This window comes from Monopterus albus, unplaced genomic scaffold (assembly GCF_001952655.1).
Source record: "Monopterus albus unplaced genomic scaffold, M_albus_1.0 scaffold59.1, whole genome shotgun sequence".
NCBI lineage: Eukaryota > Metazoa > Chordata > Actinopteri > Synbranchiformes > Synbranchidae > Monopterus > Monopterus albus.
Genome location: NW_018127939.1, coordinates 2,007,024 through 2,025,948, shown reverse-complemented (window position 1 = coordinate 2,025,948; position 18,925 = coordinate 2,007,024). Strand labels below are relative to the sequence as shown.

The 18,925-nt window shown below is 44.9% G+C and overlaps 1 protein-coding gene across 1 annotated transcript in view; it reads left to right on the top strand.

The window, feature by feature from the left end:
• hipk2 (homeodomain interacting protein kinase 2) overlaps positions 1-18,925 on the top strand; it is a 67,492-nt gene that overhangs the window by 21,931 nt on the left and 26,636 nt on the right. The window contains exon 3 of the mRNA XM_020602970.1: positions 61-867. Within this exon, the coding sequence (XP_020458626.1) occupies positions 61-867 (807 nt within the window). The remainder of the gene's footprint in view (positions 1-60; positions 868-18,925) is intronic.

Genomic DNA, 18,925 nt, shown 5'->3' with positions numbered 1-18,925 from the left:
TGGGGTGGGAGGCAGCAGCAGCAACAGTAGTGGTGGTGGAGGTGGCGGTGGTGGTGTCAGTGCTGTGGGTGTTGGGGTTGGTGTTCACAACTTAACCCGCCGCAGCACGGTCAGTCTTCTAGATACCTACCAGAGATGTGGGCTTAAACGCAAGAGTGAGGAGCTTGACAACAACAGTAGTGTTCAGATCATTGAGGAGCACGGCCCACCGATGATTCAGAACGGAGCAGCCAGCGGAGCCACGGTAGCAACCGTGGCCACTGCCACCTCCACGGCAACATCTAAGAACAGTGGTTCCAACAATGAGGGGGACTACCAGCTGGTGCAGCATGAGGTGCTTTGCTCCATGACCAACACTTACGAAGTGCTGGAATTCTTGGGGCGAGGAACCTTTGGACAGGTGGTTAAGTGCTGGAAGAGGGGCACCAACGAGATCGTGGCAATCAAGATCTTAAAGAACCATCCATCCTATGCACGGCAGGGTCAGATCGAGGTCAGCATCTTGGCGCGTCTTAGCACGGAGAGTGCAGATGACTACAACTTTGTGAGGGCCTATGAGTGCTTCCAGCACAAGAACCACACGTGCCTGGTATTTGAGATGCTGGAGCAGAACCTGTACGACTTCCTCAAGCAAAACAAGTTCAGCCCTTTGCCACTCAAATACATCAGACCCGTGTTACAGCAGGTGGCCACAGCTCTAATGAAACTGAAGAGCCTGGGGCTGATTCACGCTGACTTGAAGCCAGAGAACATCATGCTCGTGGACCCATCCCGACAGCCCTACAGGGTCAAAGTCATTGACTTTGGCTCTGCCAGCCATGTGTCCAAAGCAGTCTGCTCCACTTACTTACAGTCCAGATACTACAGGTAAGAGCTGCAACTTTGAAATAGTAATTAACTTGTCAAATGGATATGAAAAACTTAATTTGGGCGTTTTGCTGTTTGTAAACTAGCAGATTGCAAAGAGGAAATTGCACAAAGAAAAAGAGACGTGTCCCTTTGATTGTTCCTGATTATTCTGTTTGGATGATCTTTGTGCTCTCCGCATCTTGTTGGACTCATTTCTGCTTTAATAGGAATGTTTTCATAGTTGAGCTGATTATTTGGCCAAACACCCAGATTTGCTGCCAACTGTATGAGCTGCTGCTGAGGTCTTCTCTCTTCACTCCAATTCTGCCTTTCCTGTTAGCTTGTTTATGCCCCTAGTTAAGAATGTGGGGCCAGAAAAACTCAAAGGCTTGCTGACTAGCCAGCAGCTTAGTGTATTGATAAAACAAGAACATTTTAGTGTTACTTTGATGATTGTAGAAAGCCTGTTTAGTTGCTTCACAACCTGCTCAAGCTCTGGTAAACCAGCCAGACCACAGGGAATATTTGAAGGAAAGACATTTTTTAGTATCAGTGAGAGGTTCAGGGTTCAGTTGACAGTGTTGTTTTCTGCTTTCAATGGAGGGGGTTTGAAAAGATCTCAGAGAAATTCACTCATTGAAGAAGGGCACCAATCATGTGGGGTGGCAGTCTGCCCACAAGCATTCACCCTGCTGCTCCCCAGGCCTCAGGCCCCCAGACCCTCAGCCCCTATCATGGCTGGCTCCCATTTCCCCCAGGATAGAGATGAGGGGTCAACCTGAGTTCTCCTGTAATATGTGCCTGTAATCCACACCAGCGGGCCCTGCATTAGAACCAGATGACTCCCCGGGAAGGCCTTTCTTTCTTCTGCGAGTACTTCTTAAACAGTCTTTTTTGCCCATAGCAAACAGTGTGTTTAGGTTTCAGCAGAGGCAGCACTGGCGCGGTGGGGGGAGCTGTGCAAGCAATCAAATGGTGTCCATGTCTGTACAGAGAGAAGCTTTGTCCGGCGCTCAGGCCCGATGCCGGGGCTGGGGCTGAGGGAAGAACAGGTGTGCATGAGCCGTGGTAGCCCACACGTAAACACACACCCACACAAACACATGCCAGGTGGTGACTCTGCAACTGCACATAATGCAGATTCTGTCATGATTGCCCATTTAGTGGATTGTGTTGATAGGTTGGTTGTTACTATCTATACAGTTTATATTTATATGCTTCACTAAAGACCACTGATGCCTTGTAAATCCGGATACAAGTCTTAGAGTAGAGTGAACAGTAGTGAGATTAGAATGAACCACATTAAAACATTTTATCACATCTGATAGGTGTATTAATTTATTTGAACTTTAGTGTTTATTGAACTCTATTTTATAAATATCTTCACCATCTGGCTCCAAAACCTCTATAAGGATTCCTGTATGGGAACTGAATTGTACATATCAACAGGGCAGCACTGTTATATCAGTTTAAGTAGCTCATCCTGAAGTAAACACCACTAGTAGTCTGTTGTTGCTGCTCATGGGCTGTAGGTCAACAAGCAGGCCATAAAATGTTCCTGTTTGTTTTCTCGGGGAGTGACGAGCAGAGGAGAGATCATCCTTTCATTTCCTCTTGGCAGCAGAGGAAGGGAAAGAAAGGCTGACATTGACCAGAAAATTACCCGCCAGCCACCAAAACCTAGACCAGGCACTTGGTGACCCTGGTTTGAGGCACTTGGGAGTGGTGTGTGTCTGTGTGTGTTTTCTTTACTGCATAATGTCATGCACATAGAGTGTGTCAACAAGAGTGTGTGCCCTTCACCAGGATTTGTTGTGAGCAATGAGGCAAGTCCTACGATTCCATTCAAAGAATATAATATATTATGGGTGTCTTAACAGCACATGCAGTTCAGGCAGCAAACAAACTTTGGCTGTGGGTAAAGTTCATGGTGAGTTCAAACGCATAGAAGAGAACATCAAACCATCTTTGATGATTTCAGATGAGAAGATAGCAGGTTAGTTTCTGTAGCAGATGGTACAGTGTAGAGATTGCATACAGGTGTGATTTGCCAGCTTCAAATGGCTGGCTATGTGTTACTCTATATCCTCCACAACAACAAAATCATCTCCTTCCTGTCTTCTTTGATTCTTGTTAAATAAAATATTTGTGTCTTAATCAAGTGCAGTTAGGGTTTTCTCAACAACCTTTCTTGTTGACTGATGAGGTGACATGACATGAAACTGACACAACAATAAAGACCAGTTGTGAGGCATTTTTTTCTTATGCATGAGGCTGAAAAAAGAGTGATTTCAAGCCCATTGCAAAAATTGTACATTGTACGAAGCCATTATCACTTGTTTTTGTGTACATAGCGGGAAGCTCATACCCTCACTCACGTCTATTTGCATTTTGGGTGTCATAGATATGCTGTTGGCATCATATGTACTGTAAAAGCTTTGCAAATGAGTTATGGATTTTCCACAAGGTTGACTCATGTAAATAAAACACCAGTATTCAAGGTAAACAAGTGATGTGCTATTTACAAGAACAGCTCCCAGGGTGCTTTGAGTTTCAACTTTGCTCGCTTCAGTGCGTAGTGACTACAAGCTCATGTGACTAAACTCATCTGTCCTTGTCAAATAGGCCTGTCTGTAGCACGTCTATACTTGGTGCCACTGTGCTTGAATGCAGCCTGTCTTCCTGCTATTCTTTACAGCATTCTGCTATAGTGTCTTTGTGTCCTTTTCTTAATTATTCTGTGGTGTTCACATCCTTGTTACTTGTGACCTAACCCTGGTCCTACTTTTTTTTTATCCTTTCTTTTCCTTAACTGCTCCTCCTCTTCCCTCTTGCCTGTAGCTAATGATGTAACAGGTAAGCCAGCTAGTCAAGCTTACTCTGTGCCAGATAAAGGGATTATGTCTTGTCCCAGTTGGGTACTTTTGTCCTATTTATCTTATCGTGTAAATGCCATGAGATGGGTGGAATGCAGCAAGACATTATTTAAGTTCTTGTAAATGTTGTAAGTTATGTAAAGATGCAGTGCAGCTGGCAGGAATTGGCCTTTATGTTTGGCTATTGGTAGTGAAAGGGAGGAGGTGCAACATGCAGACGGTGGCAGAGATGTTAGGATAACACGTCCTCCCACCCTGCACAACTGTCTGCCCGACTGCCCAAAGGCTTTGTCATTTAGGAAGGTTTTGATGTCCACACGTCTTTCCAACAACAGAATTTGAGGGAACGATTTCTACATAAGTTCTGTAACTTTCTCTCAACCGACAATTTGACAAGCGATGTTCAAGCGATGACTGCTCTCTGTTAACCTCACTATATTATTCATTCTTTCTCTATGTAAAAATTAGTATAATACCAGGAAATGCCTTCCAGGAGAGACTATCTGAAAGCATGTGCCATAACCCCCCATATTTATATAGTTAATTATTGTTTCACTCCTTTCTTTCTTTTCACTCCATCTTTGAGTTTGACTCTTTGGAACAGCTATGAAAACTTAATGACTTCTAATATTTACATAGTTTTTTTTGTTTGTTTTTTGAGTATAATTCACCCGTTCTGTACGCAAACAGAAAGGCTTTTACACTGGTTTGCTCAAGTGCCACAAGGCAGAGGGACAGAGAGAGAGACAGAGCAATTTCCTCTTGTAATTAACCATTTTAATATTAATAAGCCTGAAGCTTTACTGCACACATGTCTGCACCTGCCCACTTGTATCTGTTACTTAACACACACACATTACAGGCTTCATATTTAAACTTGGAGGAGCAACGTACAGATATATAATACATCAGTGACCTACTAGGGCTTGCAGGTAGCAATTACACATTTTAAGTGAAAGGAAAATGAGCCAACAGTGTCTGAGAGGGAGGAATGGACTTGTTGATGTCACCAGTAATCAGAAGTGGCCAGTGTCTGTGTGCTTTCGGTGCTATCAGTGTGGAGCCAAAGGCCTCTGGCAGAAGAGATCTTAATGCATCCATATGGAAACATCACAAAAAGCTCATATTATGGAACGCTCTGCATTTTCTCATTCTACTTTTAGAGCCCATATCTGTGTTCATGTTGGCAGTGAAGATGGGTGCAGCTGATGCTACAGAAGGCTCTCTGACACCCCCAGGCTTATGTCGTAGCCTTAATAACTGATGAAATATGTATCTATCTTCATCAGGGGTGGTGCAGTAACTGCTTGGGCTGAGGCTGCCGAGTGTAAAACGAGCCTCTGCCCCACCTGTCTATCTGTCTCTCTATCTGTTGTTAGCATCGCACAACCAGACAGACAGGGCAAGCGTTCCAGCACATTTAGCCTGCCTCCGTGCGAAACATCAAGAGGTGTTTTAATGAATGAGGTTGCTATTAGTTACTGTTCTGTGAAGCGTGTGCTAATGTGTGTGTTCCAGAGAAGGACTGAAAGGTAGGTGTACTCCAGGATCAGGTTGCTACAGAGGAAAGATGGATTAGAAAAGGATGGAAAGACAGATTTGCTCAGTTGCAGTGGTGCTGGTAATAGTACAGGTGTTGTTTATGGGAAGACGTTCAAGTACGTTTTGTAACCGAAAGGCATATTTGGGGGGGTGTAGACTGTTGTTGTTTTGCATCATTCCCCATCAGTATCTGGATCAGCTCTCTCTTTCCACCAAGCAGTAGAAGGCTATTACTAATGCAGCTGAGCTTTCATTAGGTTCAGCCTGCCTGGGTAGCTGCTGTTGCATGTTGTTACTTTTTTTGCCGACTTTTTTTTGTTAGTTTGTCTTTATTTAGCTTTATATTTCCAGCATGTGGCCACAGAGGGCTACAGCAGTCTGAATGCTGTTGACTGTAGATGCTGAAGTCAATGGCTATTATCAGGAACTGGTATATTAAAGAAAGACCCCCTGTAAAATGATAATTACTGCTCCCTGTATTCACTACTGTGCTTTTTATGACAGTCATAACACCTTAGTATTCATGACAGAATCCTAATAACCTGTTTCTCATTTATAATTTGCCTCTGGGCAGCTCTTCCATGTGTCTCCACAGAGCAGCCGGCAAGCAGGAGACATGTAGCAGCTAAGCTAATTAACTACTGCTAGACAAGCATACTGTATGCATCAGAACATATACAGTAGTCAGCCATTCACAGTCTCTTTGGCAAATAATGAACAAGGTTTTTTTTGTACTTTAGAGGAAAATGTTGAACTTTGCCACCTAGTTGATGGATACGCCTGTCAATACAATCTGACAAGCTTCCAGGTGCGCGTGGTAAATGTGCGTGTTTGTGCACTCCTGCAAGTGTGGGACTGTGTGCTCCTACAATGAGATGGAGCTTTCTGAGGATACTCAGAAAGCTCCAATTCTGGCTACTTGTCTTTGTTCTCCCTCGCAGTTCAATTTCCATACATTTCCCAGGATATTAAGCTGACGGAAATTAAGCTGCCTGGATAAAACTCAGCGAGACGCCCACTCAGGCTCACTGAGTCTGCAATCTCTCTGCTCTATATTGATTGGCTTATTTGAAACATAGAATTTTTCAAATGTTGGCAGTACACAACACAAGAAGGAACATGTTCAACCTTACAGGTGTTTGTAGAGTTACTACATAATACTGCAGGCAAAATAATAGAAAAACTAACTGAAAAAAAAATCAGAAATTCATTAAACTGCCCAGATTCAACTATAACCCTGGAACAATGGAATTTTCTTCTCACTTAAGTCTGAAAATCATTAACTGGACAGGTGAATTTTTTCACAGAATTAGACATATATTAATTTTCCTGCATGCTGCAGATTTGTCTTTCTTTTCTGGATTGAAGTGGGTTGGCAGGGTGATAGCCATCAGCGGCTGACTGGCACAGGTGCCCCCGGGTCTAAATAAATCATGAGGCCTCCTGCTGATCCCCCCTCCACCGTTCCTGTATGCCCGCCATCCCTCCACAGAGAGCTCCAGAAAGGGGGTAGCCCCCGCCACTGCCTGCTGCCATGACTCCTTCCCGCCCTGCTTCTCTTTCTTTTCTTTCCCACCTCCCCTCAACTTCCCTTCAACCCCCCACCACCACCTCTTCCATCCACTTACATGAATATTTAAACGCTAACACCAGGATGGAAAATATGCAGCAAGGGCAGTGAAGACTTGCTAAAGAGAGAGAAAAAAGAAAAGTTCCTTTTTGGACCCTGAATTTCTTAATTTAAGGCAGCTCATGGGGGTGTTGATAAAATTCTGAGTGGGGGAAGAGTTAGAAAGACAAAGAAAGCCAGTCAACAACAGTCAGAAATAGAGAGAGACTGTGGGCAGGAGAGACACTGAGAGAGACCGATGCAAGCTGGAGCTGTCCAGCTGGGGAGAGGATTGGGAAGACTGTGGAGGCCCCCAGGGACCTACAATTGGCTCCATACTGGCTGTGGTGTGTGTTCGGACTGACTGCCACCGTGACAGAGAATGCCTGGTGTGCAGAGCCCCGTCCAGGCTCCCATGAAGTTTTCAACAGAACAAAACAGATGCATTTGTTTTCTCAATTGGAGGAATTTGCTAATGTGCATATATGAGGGTAAATAGTTTGGATAATTTGCAGCAGGCAAGAGAGCAGTGCTCTCCGTTGCTCAGCTCACCAGCTGGGGCCCCTGTATAGTGAGGGGAAAAAAAAGGCTTTGATGACCTCCTCTCCCATCTCTCTCTCTCTCTTTTCATAATATCTATCTTGTCTGATAGAAGACGTTCGACAGCTGAAACATAGCTCATATTCACGGTGACAGTTGTTGCTCTATAAAAATGTTGCTATTTTATATTGCAGATGGCAGAATTAAATGAGGCTCTGTTCTTACCACACAGGCTATTTTCAGCACCAGTAAAATGTAAAAGGCACATCGCCATGTGACGTTTAGATTCCAACTATTAATGTAAAACTTTGCGGTTTATGGTAGTCAGTTTCAGATAGAATCTCGTGTTTTATAAATATCACTTTAGTCAAGAGGGACAAATGGAAAAGAAATGGAAAAATGTATCAAATAAACCTGCAGCCTATGGTAAACAACCTCAGGTTTGAAGGCACACGATGCATTCATGATTTACTGTAAGTTTTAGTTTTACCATTTAAGTGATTTATGGGTCAGCAAAGGAAGTGGCATGACATTTATCAGCACAAAGGATTTGATTCAGCTATCTGTTAGTGCTGGGGAGCAGTCTCAGGTGTTTTCATGTTGTAAGAAAAGGCTGTTTCCGCAGACAGTACATGAGCGACTTCCTTCTTTTATTGACCTCGTGTCTCAGTGAGCTCCTCACACACGGATGTCTCACAAGGCTTTTCAGGATGACCCAGAGGAGGATTCCATAAAAATAGCTGTTTTGGAATATAAAGGCCACTCAAGATTGAAGCAGTATGCTCGTCATGAAACAGGGCTGAACCAAATCCTAGTTCACCCAAGCTTGATAAATAATTTAAAATGACTAATAGCGCCTTGTGACAGAGAATGCATTGCTGTGGTGTATCAGATTGCAGTGGTTTTGGCCTGAGGCGTAATTTGTTTGGAAAAGTAATTATTCTTGTATTGGATCCTGGTTAAATATTAAAAGGGTTAGGATTAGGAATTGGGTAGCATTCAGTGGGGTTTTAGTCTACCTCTGTGCAGACCCACTGCTGTAAACATCACTACTGCAGACAGGCAGCCACAAGGGGGGAAAACAGCTGCATTTTATTGGTAAATTTCACAAAAGAAGAACAGTGCAAACTAATGAAATGTCCCTGCGTGCTTGGCCACTAGGTTTTCAAGAGTAGTCCCGGTGTTTTTTGAGTGAAACACATCAAATTGCCTGTTGAGTTCAGTCAGTTGTAGTGCACAAGCTATATATCAACCCACAGAGGACACAAAAAATATGTTCTAGTGAGATTGTAGATGACAAAAGAAGAAAGACCCCCCCGAATTTCATCCTGAATCAGGATGAAACAACAAAAGAACAAGAAGAAAATGAATTGCTATGAATGTGAGCTGTAGCTACTCAATCATACTAGGCAATTTGGTGTGTGTGTGTGTGTATGTTACTGTCTGTTTAAACACAGAGGTTATGACCTGTTCCTCTACACACAGCCTGTTCAATGTTCACATCCTCCAACCACCAAATGGCCCTGTGGAATCAACTGATTTACAGCATACAGGAAAGGTATTTGCACATATACACACACATATAGAGTGAACACGCTCAATGTGGCACCCGGTATGCTATCGCTGGCTATCTCTGAGCTGAAAGAACACAGCATCTCAGTGTGTGTTATCAGCATGAACTGGACATAACTCATATCACCCCCTTAAACACAGCAGGGATGTCAGGGAGGCAGCCACGCCACCGCAGTCTTTCATTACTGCTAGAATCTGTATATCATCAAACAGATGGCTTCATTTTAAACAAAGGCAGTGTTGTTGTCCTTATACCCAGCTAAAGGGAATTACATGCATATTTGGCATTGCCATACACACACTGCCATCAACATACATACCATCTCTGAAGCTGGCTCTGTGATTTCCTAGGTTTTACGCCAACACTGCACTTTCACTTCTCACAGTAATCTAAGCTTTCTTTATGTGTCCCATTGAAGACATCCTAAGCAGAAATCAAGGCTTAGTACACTCAGTATAGACATGTTGCACAAATCCATTAATACCCCACCCTGGAGCCTGCACAAGCTACTGTTAACACAGTACATGCATTTAATATCAATATGTATACGAGTCTTTTCTACGTTTTGTGTCCTGTGTTTTTGTCAGGATGAATGAAGAACATTAACACACATCATTTCTCATGACTTCTAAAAAAAGTCTATCTGTTGCGGTCGTCGCCATGGCAACCAAGGCTCTTGTTCCAAAATTGTCCGTTTGCCTCTGAAGGTGCAACACCTGAACTAGACCGGGGCCGTTTTGATCCGTCTGCCTGCCCCCAACCGACAGCTGTGTGCTTGAGGGACAGGGAGGGCCCTTGAGCCACACTCTCATCTTGTTGCTATTGTTTGCCCAGGTGGGCCAGGACGCCCTGTCCCCCCCCACCCCCGTCTGCTTAGCTTGTCCTCTCTTCCCTCTCTCTGTCTCATTCCCTCTCTCACTCGCGATCTCCTCTTCTCTCTCCCTCGGTTCTCTCTGCCTTTGTTCCACAGGGACCTGTGGTCCAACTGAAGCTCTCAGTTACACAAAGAAACTCAAATTGTCTTTCATCTGCAGCCTGTTACCAGCTGTGTTCATTGTATGTTTGAGCGCCCTTTCATCACAGAAGATGTATAGATTTCACCTGTGGCAATGTTATTATATTGGTTTTGAGTCACTGGTCTGCTGGCAGAAATGTTTGCTTTTCTTACATCTAGGTTTTTACCTTCTTATTAAAGATTTAGCATGTCTTTGCTGTTAGCAGTGCTGTTAAATATGCTCCAGTCAGTATGGTTATAAGGCAAGTTGTAAATGCATTGAGAAGCCCTCAGAAGCCCATTCTGCACTTCCATCTTGGGTCAGTATGTGTGCCAAGCTCTTGACATAACACACATAGGTGCTGGAGGAGCACAACCCCCCCCCACCAAAAGGCCCAAACTCCCAAACCAACTGTTATTCACAGTGTCACCATGGTGACAATAAGACTTCAAATCAAACTCAAAGATGTGGTTTTAGGTGTATTCATTCACTGATCCTACTGAGCATTCGAGAGAGGAAGAGCGAGAGATGGCTCATTTAGCATTCCCAGAGTTTCTGGCTTTGTATACAGCTCTGCTCAGGGCACTGAGGAACAGCTGAGAAAACAGCACAGAACTTTCATTAGAGATCGCTGCCCCTTGTCCCCTTTCCCCCTCTTAGCTTCTTTTTACCTCTGTCCAGCCACTGTCTCCTCGACATTTCCTGTCCCCTGACCTCTGTCCCTCACGCAAATCTGCCTGGCATTTCAATTATCACATTCAGAAGCCATATAGGATCACAAAGCCTCATCCCTCATAGCTGGCTGCAAGGGTAGAGAGTTTCTACTGTGTATGTGACATTGCTGTAATTTTGCATGCAGCTGTTGGGTGTTGGAGCGGGGGCTCTGCCTGAGCATGTTTAAAAGCATGGGGCTGAGAGATACTTAGAACTTCTAAGCTAGAAAAAGAAATATATCAGTGAAATCTTTCAACGTCTTCATGACACAGAAGAGTTGTGGAAAAAGTGTAAGTATAAACAGGTGGTTAAGTGAAAAGGAGATCGGATGCTTTATTGCGCCTTCCTTTGTGCTTGCGTGCTAACAGGTGTCTTACAGTCAGATATCTGTGCCCACAAGCGTCACAAGCACCCATGCTGCAGACAGAGTTAACTGTTGCTCTCAGATCATTCAAAGCCAAGCATTACCGCAGGAGGAGAGAGAGTTTAACAGACTCCCTGAACTCATTTGCACGTATTTGAGCTCCACTCGTCTCTGAATCGTCAGTGCATGCTGCAGCTCATATCAATCACAACTGCAGCACCTGTTCTACAGAAATGCCAGCATCAGTTAAAAGGAGCCTGTGTTTGTTTGTTTGCCTGTCTGTGTGTCTGTCTGTTTTTGTGTGTCTTTTCTTCACGGGAGCCGGGGAAGAAAGGAGGAGAATGGATGACTGAGTGTATTGAATCATAAATGAGTTGAGGAGTGTGCTTGCACATAGGCAAGGCTGAGTGTGATAGCAACAGCTACCTGTCGTATTTTAGTCTCCTCTTTGTTTTTGTCCTAAAAAAGCGTCCCTTCTCGCTCTCCTTCACATGCTCACCCAAGTCTTGATTTATGGAAAAAAGCCATTTTGGGGGACTAATCACATAAAGCCTCCAGCTGAAGGGTCTGGGGACGAGTCAGCAGCCCTTTTAGATATACTGCAGACAGCTGAAGCGGGGCTGACCAGAGTAAATCACTGGCCATGAATGTTGAGCCTGCGTACAACAGATGATGGCCATCAGTTTGCTCTCACCACATGAGCCCGGTTTTAAAAGGTTTATTTTGACAGCAAGCTCGCTCAATAAGAGCAGTGCGCTGTAAGAATATACGGTATGAAAAGTTATAGATTATTTCTGGCTAAAACACAGGAAAGCAACAGTGTTCGTGAAATAACCACCGGGTAAGGACAGCAACATGCTACAACACACCTCCCACCTCCTTCCCTCTTGTTAAGCTAGGGGTGAGGAGTGCTATTTGCATTACAAGGTTCCTGTGGAGCGGAATAAAACCCAGACAGAGCTGTGAGCAAAACGAACACTCTCAGGGTGGCCCTGTGCTAATTGCGACCGGGGTCCATTTACTGATTATATTTAAGTGGTCCAAAATGGTCCCCTGCTCTCTGTTACATTGACCCACTCCCTCCCCTGGTGGATGTGGTCAATAGCAGGGCTGTTGAGATGCCTTTCCGCTGAGAGAAGAAAACAGGGTCCAGTCTTGCCTGTCTCCTCACTTCATCTCCTGCAGCACATGGGAAGAGAGAGTTAGAGAGAGGAAGCCCTGATTTTAAATCTGAGTATATACCAAGGTGAACAGTGGGGTGGGGACAGCAGGAAGAAGGTGGCTGTCATTTCTCATAACTGGTGAAATAAATATTGAATTCAAATACCAAATTTGATCTGCAGCAGTGGCTGAATTGCTTTCGCTTAAGTGTGGACAATGAGAGAAAAAATGTGTTCTTAAGGCTGCGTTTCTCTTTTGTGAGTGCATGTGCAGCTCATGAATATTCATGTTGCCTGCAAGAACATGCAAGTGTGGTCAAATGGAAACTAATTGAATGCAAAGTGGAATGTAAATGTGGTTGCTGGAGGTGGGAGGTTAAATCCTTGCAGAAGATGCTGCAAAGCTGCTCGCTTACTGTAGATGGGCCTAGGTCAGGGTTTTGTGTTCCCTCTCTTAGGTTTTGCCTACATCGTAAGAGGAGGCCCTGCAGTGGGAGAGCAGGCCAGGGGTGATATAACAGCCAGAGGATCACACAGGCTTTGTTCTCCCTTCTGGGTTTCAGAGCGTCTATCAGATAGTGTTTAGGCCTACTGAGGAGGAGGTGGAGATCTCCCCCCCCCCTCTATTGCTGGCCCTCTAGTTTACCACAGAGAGCATATCTTTAGCCTGGGTGTCACTCAAATATCTTTTTTCTGAGAAACTCCACTGCCATGTGGAAATATAGAGTGAGGCAAAGGTTCACACTTAATCTGCTTTTCTTGGTTGTTCTTTTTGCCCATTGCTGATTCTGGTTAAGCTAAATAGGCCATAGAGGGAGGCTGGGTGTTGAGTCTTACATCAGGTCTAGGGTTTTACATAACCTCAATGCAGTAATGTAAATCCTCCCCCCGCCACCGAATGCTGGTGTCAGAAACACCTAGTTGTTGCGTATGCCCTTGTGTCATGTCTGGCCTGATCCTGCTCCAGTTTATGTAATTAACTGATGTCACTGCTCTGGATTGCTTGCAAACACTGTATCACTGCAGCCCTGGCTTCCCTAAAAGTAACAAATCCTTGAGGACCTGTAGTTATGTGAGGGGAGGATGTTAAAAAACAGAGAATAACAAGCCCTCTTACACAAACATGGGAAAAAAGTTACTGTTATTATAGTAGCTAGCAAAATTACTACATGCCAATTAGAGAGTGGGCATTTTATGAGTTTGGATTAATGGCAGAGAGGGATTTATGTGTGTGCATTATGTCTGTGCGCAAAAGGGTGTATAACATGAGAAAGAGAGGGGAGCTTCCTTTGAGCGGAGAGGCAAATTAAACATTAGTTTAGAGAAAGAGGTTACCCTTGTGTGACTAATACAACGTACACCCTGTGCTTTTTGAGCACAAATACTAACAAGAGTACATAACAGCCAGGGCTGTGTTCTCTAAAGAAATGTGCCGGTCATAGCTGGGTGAGACTCCTTTTGTTTGTGTACATGGCTGGCTGTTGCACTCCTGTATGCACATCTGTGTGTACAAGCACAAACAAACATTCATCTGCACTGGATGATTAGATTTCTAGGGCATGGTCACTGACTGGTACTGTACAGTATGCATCCATACAGTGTGAGCAAAAGCAGACGTTCCAAGCAAGCAAGCAGGTCTGACCTCCCAGGAGTCAGACAGACATACAGGCAGATGCTAAAAGCAGGAGAACAGACAGACTTTATGGCAAACTGGCAGACTGGTAAATAGGCAGATAGAGCTGTAGGCAGACAGAGGCTAGGGCCTGGCTGCAGGGAGAGGTTTTCTTTTAGACAGACTGGGTGAATGCCCTCACACATACAGTAGATCAGCCATAGAACCATCACACTGCTCAAGGCACAGTGTTGGCCCTCGTGACTGGGGCAGGGTCCCCCCCACCCTTCCTCGTAGGGGTGGATGATACAAGGACGTCTCGTGAAGTTTTCATGGTTGTATATCTCCGGTCTTGTTTGTTTCGCCTGCAACATGCTCCGCTGCACCAACCCACATTAATGAAATGCTCGCAGACTTAACCCTTAGATGCCAGCTCGACAGCCAAACTAACACAGTTTTCCACAGCACACACGCACCATTTGTTCTGTGTTCTAATTTCATTGTTGGCGTGACATTTAGGTTAACATGTGATGGGAAATGAGCTCGGTTTGTGTTTCCATGTCCCATGCACCATGCCTGATGATAATGAAGGAGAAAAAGGCCAGAGGAGAGGGGTGGGGTCAATATGCTAATAGTGGGTGTACATTTTGATGCCTCACTACTGGCATGGAGTGGTTTGGAGAGATGGGCTATCATTCTCCTCCTCCTTTCCCCTCATTATCCCCCCACATCTCTCTCCATCTCTGTCCTCCCCCATCCCCTGCTTTCTGCTCCCATCTCTCTTCATGCCTTTCACTATCTTTTCTCCTCTGTTCCCCCCCAGTCCATCTCTTACCTGGTACTCCTCTCTTCCACCCCCCCCCCCATATGCTTCTCTCCTAGAATATGAGATGCATTTGTTTTCCTCTGCCAGGCTGCAAGAGTGGGTCGCGTGGTGCGCAAAGTGCTGATGTGTTGGTTTCAGTGTAATTATAACATCCCTCGGTGTCCAAGAAAACTCTAAACTAATGTTTAATTTGCCTCTCCACTCAAAGGAAGCCCTCCTTTGTTATTGCTGTGGCAATTAGCTGGAGCCAAGGCCCAGGCATTTCCTGTGATTGTTGTGATTTGCATAGAGAGTGAATTAGAGTATCAAGACCCTATACCCCTCTTCTCTCACTTCCATTACAGCTGCCCGCTCCTCCCTTCCTACCGCTTTCACTTTGTCCCCTGACTATAGTGCCCTCTTTACATCAGTGGTTTAGCAACCAAAATCTGAGCCCTGGTTTCTGATACTTCTGCATGTTGTGGCCCATTGACATGGGATTCAATGAGTAACCGGAGGGCACAACACAATGATTTTATTTTCCAAGATGAAAGCATCACTGGGTCACGTGTCTTATCCCTGCACAGTCCCTAATGGTCATCCTCCAGTCTTAGCCAACAGCTGCTAGTAACCCCCTGTTTGTAACCTAGCTGGTGGCATTCCAGGACGGCCCTAATGGAAGTTGTTCATCGAAGGTAGAACATACTGTGTGTAGATGAAGGTGTCAAACAGGCTCCATGTATACTGACCCCACACATGCATTCGGTTTTTTGAATGTGCTGTAGCAGCATGGAGGCCTATGTGTAGTTATTGAGATTATCAGTCTCAAAGTAAACAGCTAGATGATGGTGAATGTGCTGTTTCTGGCCCTGAGGGGAAGCCATTAACTAGCATTGCTGCAACATGGCCATTATTGTGTTTTCTGCTCTGACCAGATAAGAAATAGATCCCCTCCTGACTGTTTAATCTCAGGCTGAATACAGCTGCCATGTTTTATGACAGAGTGGTTACTGTGTGTCCGAATCATTCACAACTGACATGCGTTGTCACTGCCTGCCTTTGAATCCATAGGTTTTAATATGTTAACCCAAACTGCAATGGGCTCCTATACAACAGCTAATTTCCATAAAAGCCTCCCTTTGCAGGTTGGTTAAGCTTTAGTTCAATTATAATACCTGAATGATTTTGCACTGCCTTATCAGCACCTGCCTCTGTGTCTACACTTAGTGTAATAGTACCACTGTGCGATATGATATCCACATTGCTTTTGCTGCTTCTTTATGCACTCATCAGATTATTAGAACTGGTATTTTCCCATTTGTGGGTTTTAGTGCCGAGAGCTGTGGCTTCAGGGAGCCTGTTTAGTGGAAAGAGAGACAGAAAGTAAGAACTAAGAAAAGGCATAAGAGAGAAACGGGGATAGGCAGTTGGCTAATTGTGAGGTGGGGGTAAAATACAGAGGCTGTTAAACCTGAGGAGTGGCTAATCCATGAGACGGTGCTCTGCATTCATCTGATCTGGACTGGTGTGGCACAGTCTGTGAGTGGCACATCCAGGGCCCCAGCAGTCACACATAGCCTCCTGATCTATATTTCAAAGCGGAGAGTAGAGAGGAATTCAGTAATGAGCTCCCATCTTCTTTTTGGTAGTGGAAGACTCTCTTTGTGGAACTAATTGAAAGTGGCATGTGGAGCGCTGGGGAACTCTTTGGGGGCTGCGCTGCGTTTCCAGGGATGTGGAGAGATAAGCTTGCATGCCGCTGTGGCTTTTGTGTCACAGGCCTGAAATAAACAGGTCTCTTAGAAGAGAGTGATGCACTTCACAGCTGTGATTGAGGGGGGCATTGTGTTTTCTGTGTGTGCGATTGTTTATGTTTAATTCTATGACATCCTGTGTCCACTGCAGAAATTAGAGCCCCCCCACACACATTCCACATCTCTTCTTCTCTCCCTTCCCTTAATAAATCTAGTTTTCTGTGTCAGCTCATCAGAGATGTAGCGTGTGTGTGTGCACATTTGTACAGACACGTGTTTTATTTGGACTCTGAACACAGTGTAGGGGCAGCTCTGATGGGAGATGGGCTTTATTACACATATGGCCTAAGACATATGCACTTACACTGATATACTGTGTGGCATTTACTGAAATGATGAAACAGAGCCTGACCTTAATTATTTACAGATGCACACATGCATGAACAATAATCCTCATACATATGCATGCACACACACACACACACACACACACACACACACATACTCACATTCAGAGACATGTAAATGCATTGCCAGTTGGGAGGTATCTCACAGTTCTTGGCAAGTGTGTTGTTTCAGCTTTCATGTCCTCTTGACCTGCTCTATAGTTTTTCTGTTTGTTTGTTGTTGTTTTTTTTTTGGCATTTTCAGAGCCTGAGAGAGCCTCACGGACAGGAAAGATGTGCCTCTGAGGCTTCTTTTTTACCCTAAAATTTAGCCCTGCACATTCCTTGCCACTTCCCCATGGCTGTGGGAAATATGCGTTTCTCCCTTTTACATCTGGATCTTAAAGTTGCTGTGGGAGTATCAAAGCATATTCTGATGCTGACCTGAGTCAACTATCAGTCAATTTGGTCTAACCTTTGACTGATGGGTTGGTAAATAATAGTACCCACCTGTTTAATGTCACTGCTGAGCTGGTAGGAAAAGGGGTGGATTTGATTGAGAGAAGCATCAGATGCCTGAACTGAAGTTTACAATCTAACCAGGGGCTTGTTTCTGTGGGGCTTCGCAACTTGTCTCATACATTTATTTATTACATTATGAGGCTGGTTTCATATATCAGCTGCCGTTACTGTTCACTGGCAACCGCCTCACAGTCACAGATGAAGTTGTGAGATGAAATACTCTGTTTGCTGACATCTCTTTTTGTCCCCTTCCAACATGGCACACCTCAAAAGGCACTGCTGCTAGAAGAGAATAAAACCATATTCAGTAACATCAGAATCTGACAAGAACCTGTTAATATTCTGGCAACTCTTTGTCATCTTGATCCACTGTTGCTTTGGCCTCGGCCACTCTTCTCTAACCACATTCACATGTAAACTGTGAATGTGTTGAGAGGAGCAAGGGCAGGACAGTTTGTTCTACAGAACCATTTGAAACACTGTCACAGGGGTGAAAGAAGGATATGTTCTGTTTTGGGGTATGTAAGATGGGAGGGAACGAGTCTGGGATGGCAGTGAGTGAAAGCTGAGCCCGGCCCCAGCTTGGTGCCCACAGCTGGGGCTTGAGGAGGCTGTGGAATGTGGCTGATGTGAGTCTGGGTTTGGGCTGGAGATAGCAAAGGCCCTCGGCATGCAGCTGTGAGCAGTGAGGTCTGGGAGAAGGGTGTGTGCATGTCCATATCTAAAGAAAAGTGGTAATTTGTGTACACATTTATGTGTTCTTGTCACTGTGTGCATGTTTGTATTTATACACGTATTGTTGTTTGCGACCGTCTGTTGGCCACAGCTGAGGCTCGCATCAGGACTGACATTCACATTCATTTCCTGTTTGAGGGGTCAGGGCACGCTCCTTCGCCTCGCTCACCAGAGACGCCTGGAATGTGAGACAGGACCTGATTACAACAAGCTACCTCCCTCAACGATTGGTCAGTTTGTCAGTCAGCTGAGAGCATCTTTGTTCAGCGTGAGTTTGTCAGGAGGAGATGACAGGTAGCTTTTGTTCTGGAGACTTCCTGTCCTGTCCTGGGCAATGGATCACTTAGAGTGCAGAGAGGAGCTATAATCCAACTCCCTTTTTACCCTCCTCCTCTTGCCCTCCCTTTTTCCTGCCGCTTGAATCCCCCACCGGCCATATTTCCCACCCAACAACCAATTAAAGTGCTCTGTGTGTGGGGGAAAAGTGATCTGATTGGCTGTGTCGGGGGTATCTGGGAGGTCAGGCCTGTGTTCATTTCACACTGTGTCCTTTTGGACTCCCTCCAGCAGCACTCTCAGAGCACTGACACAGGCAGCAGAAGAAGAAAAGGCGACAGAAGGGGAGAGAAGGAGGAAAAAGAGGGAGACAAATAGATGAGAAAGAAAGAATTCCTCTGTACACAGCCTTCGAAGCGATATGATTTCTTGCCTGAGAAATCGTAAATGTGTCATGTTTAGCACTGGTTTAAAATTCACATTGACTCCAGCAGGCACCTCCAGTGCTGCTGCTCCACAGTTTGTGCTTGTACTGTAAAACTGTCTGTTGCCTTCAACTCAACAACAAAAGAAACTGTTCTGAGCCAGAATGCCTTTGTTGTGTGTGTGTGTG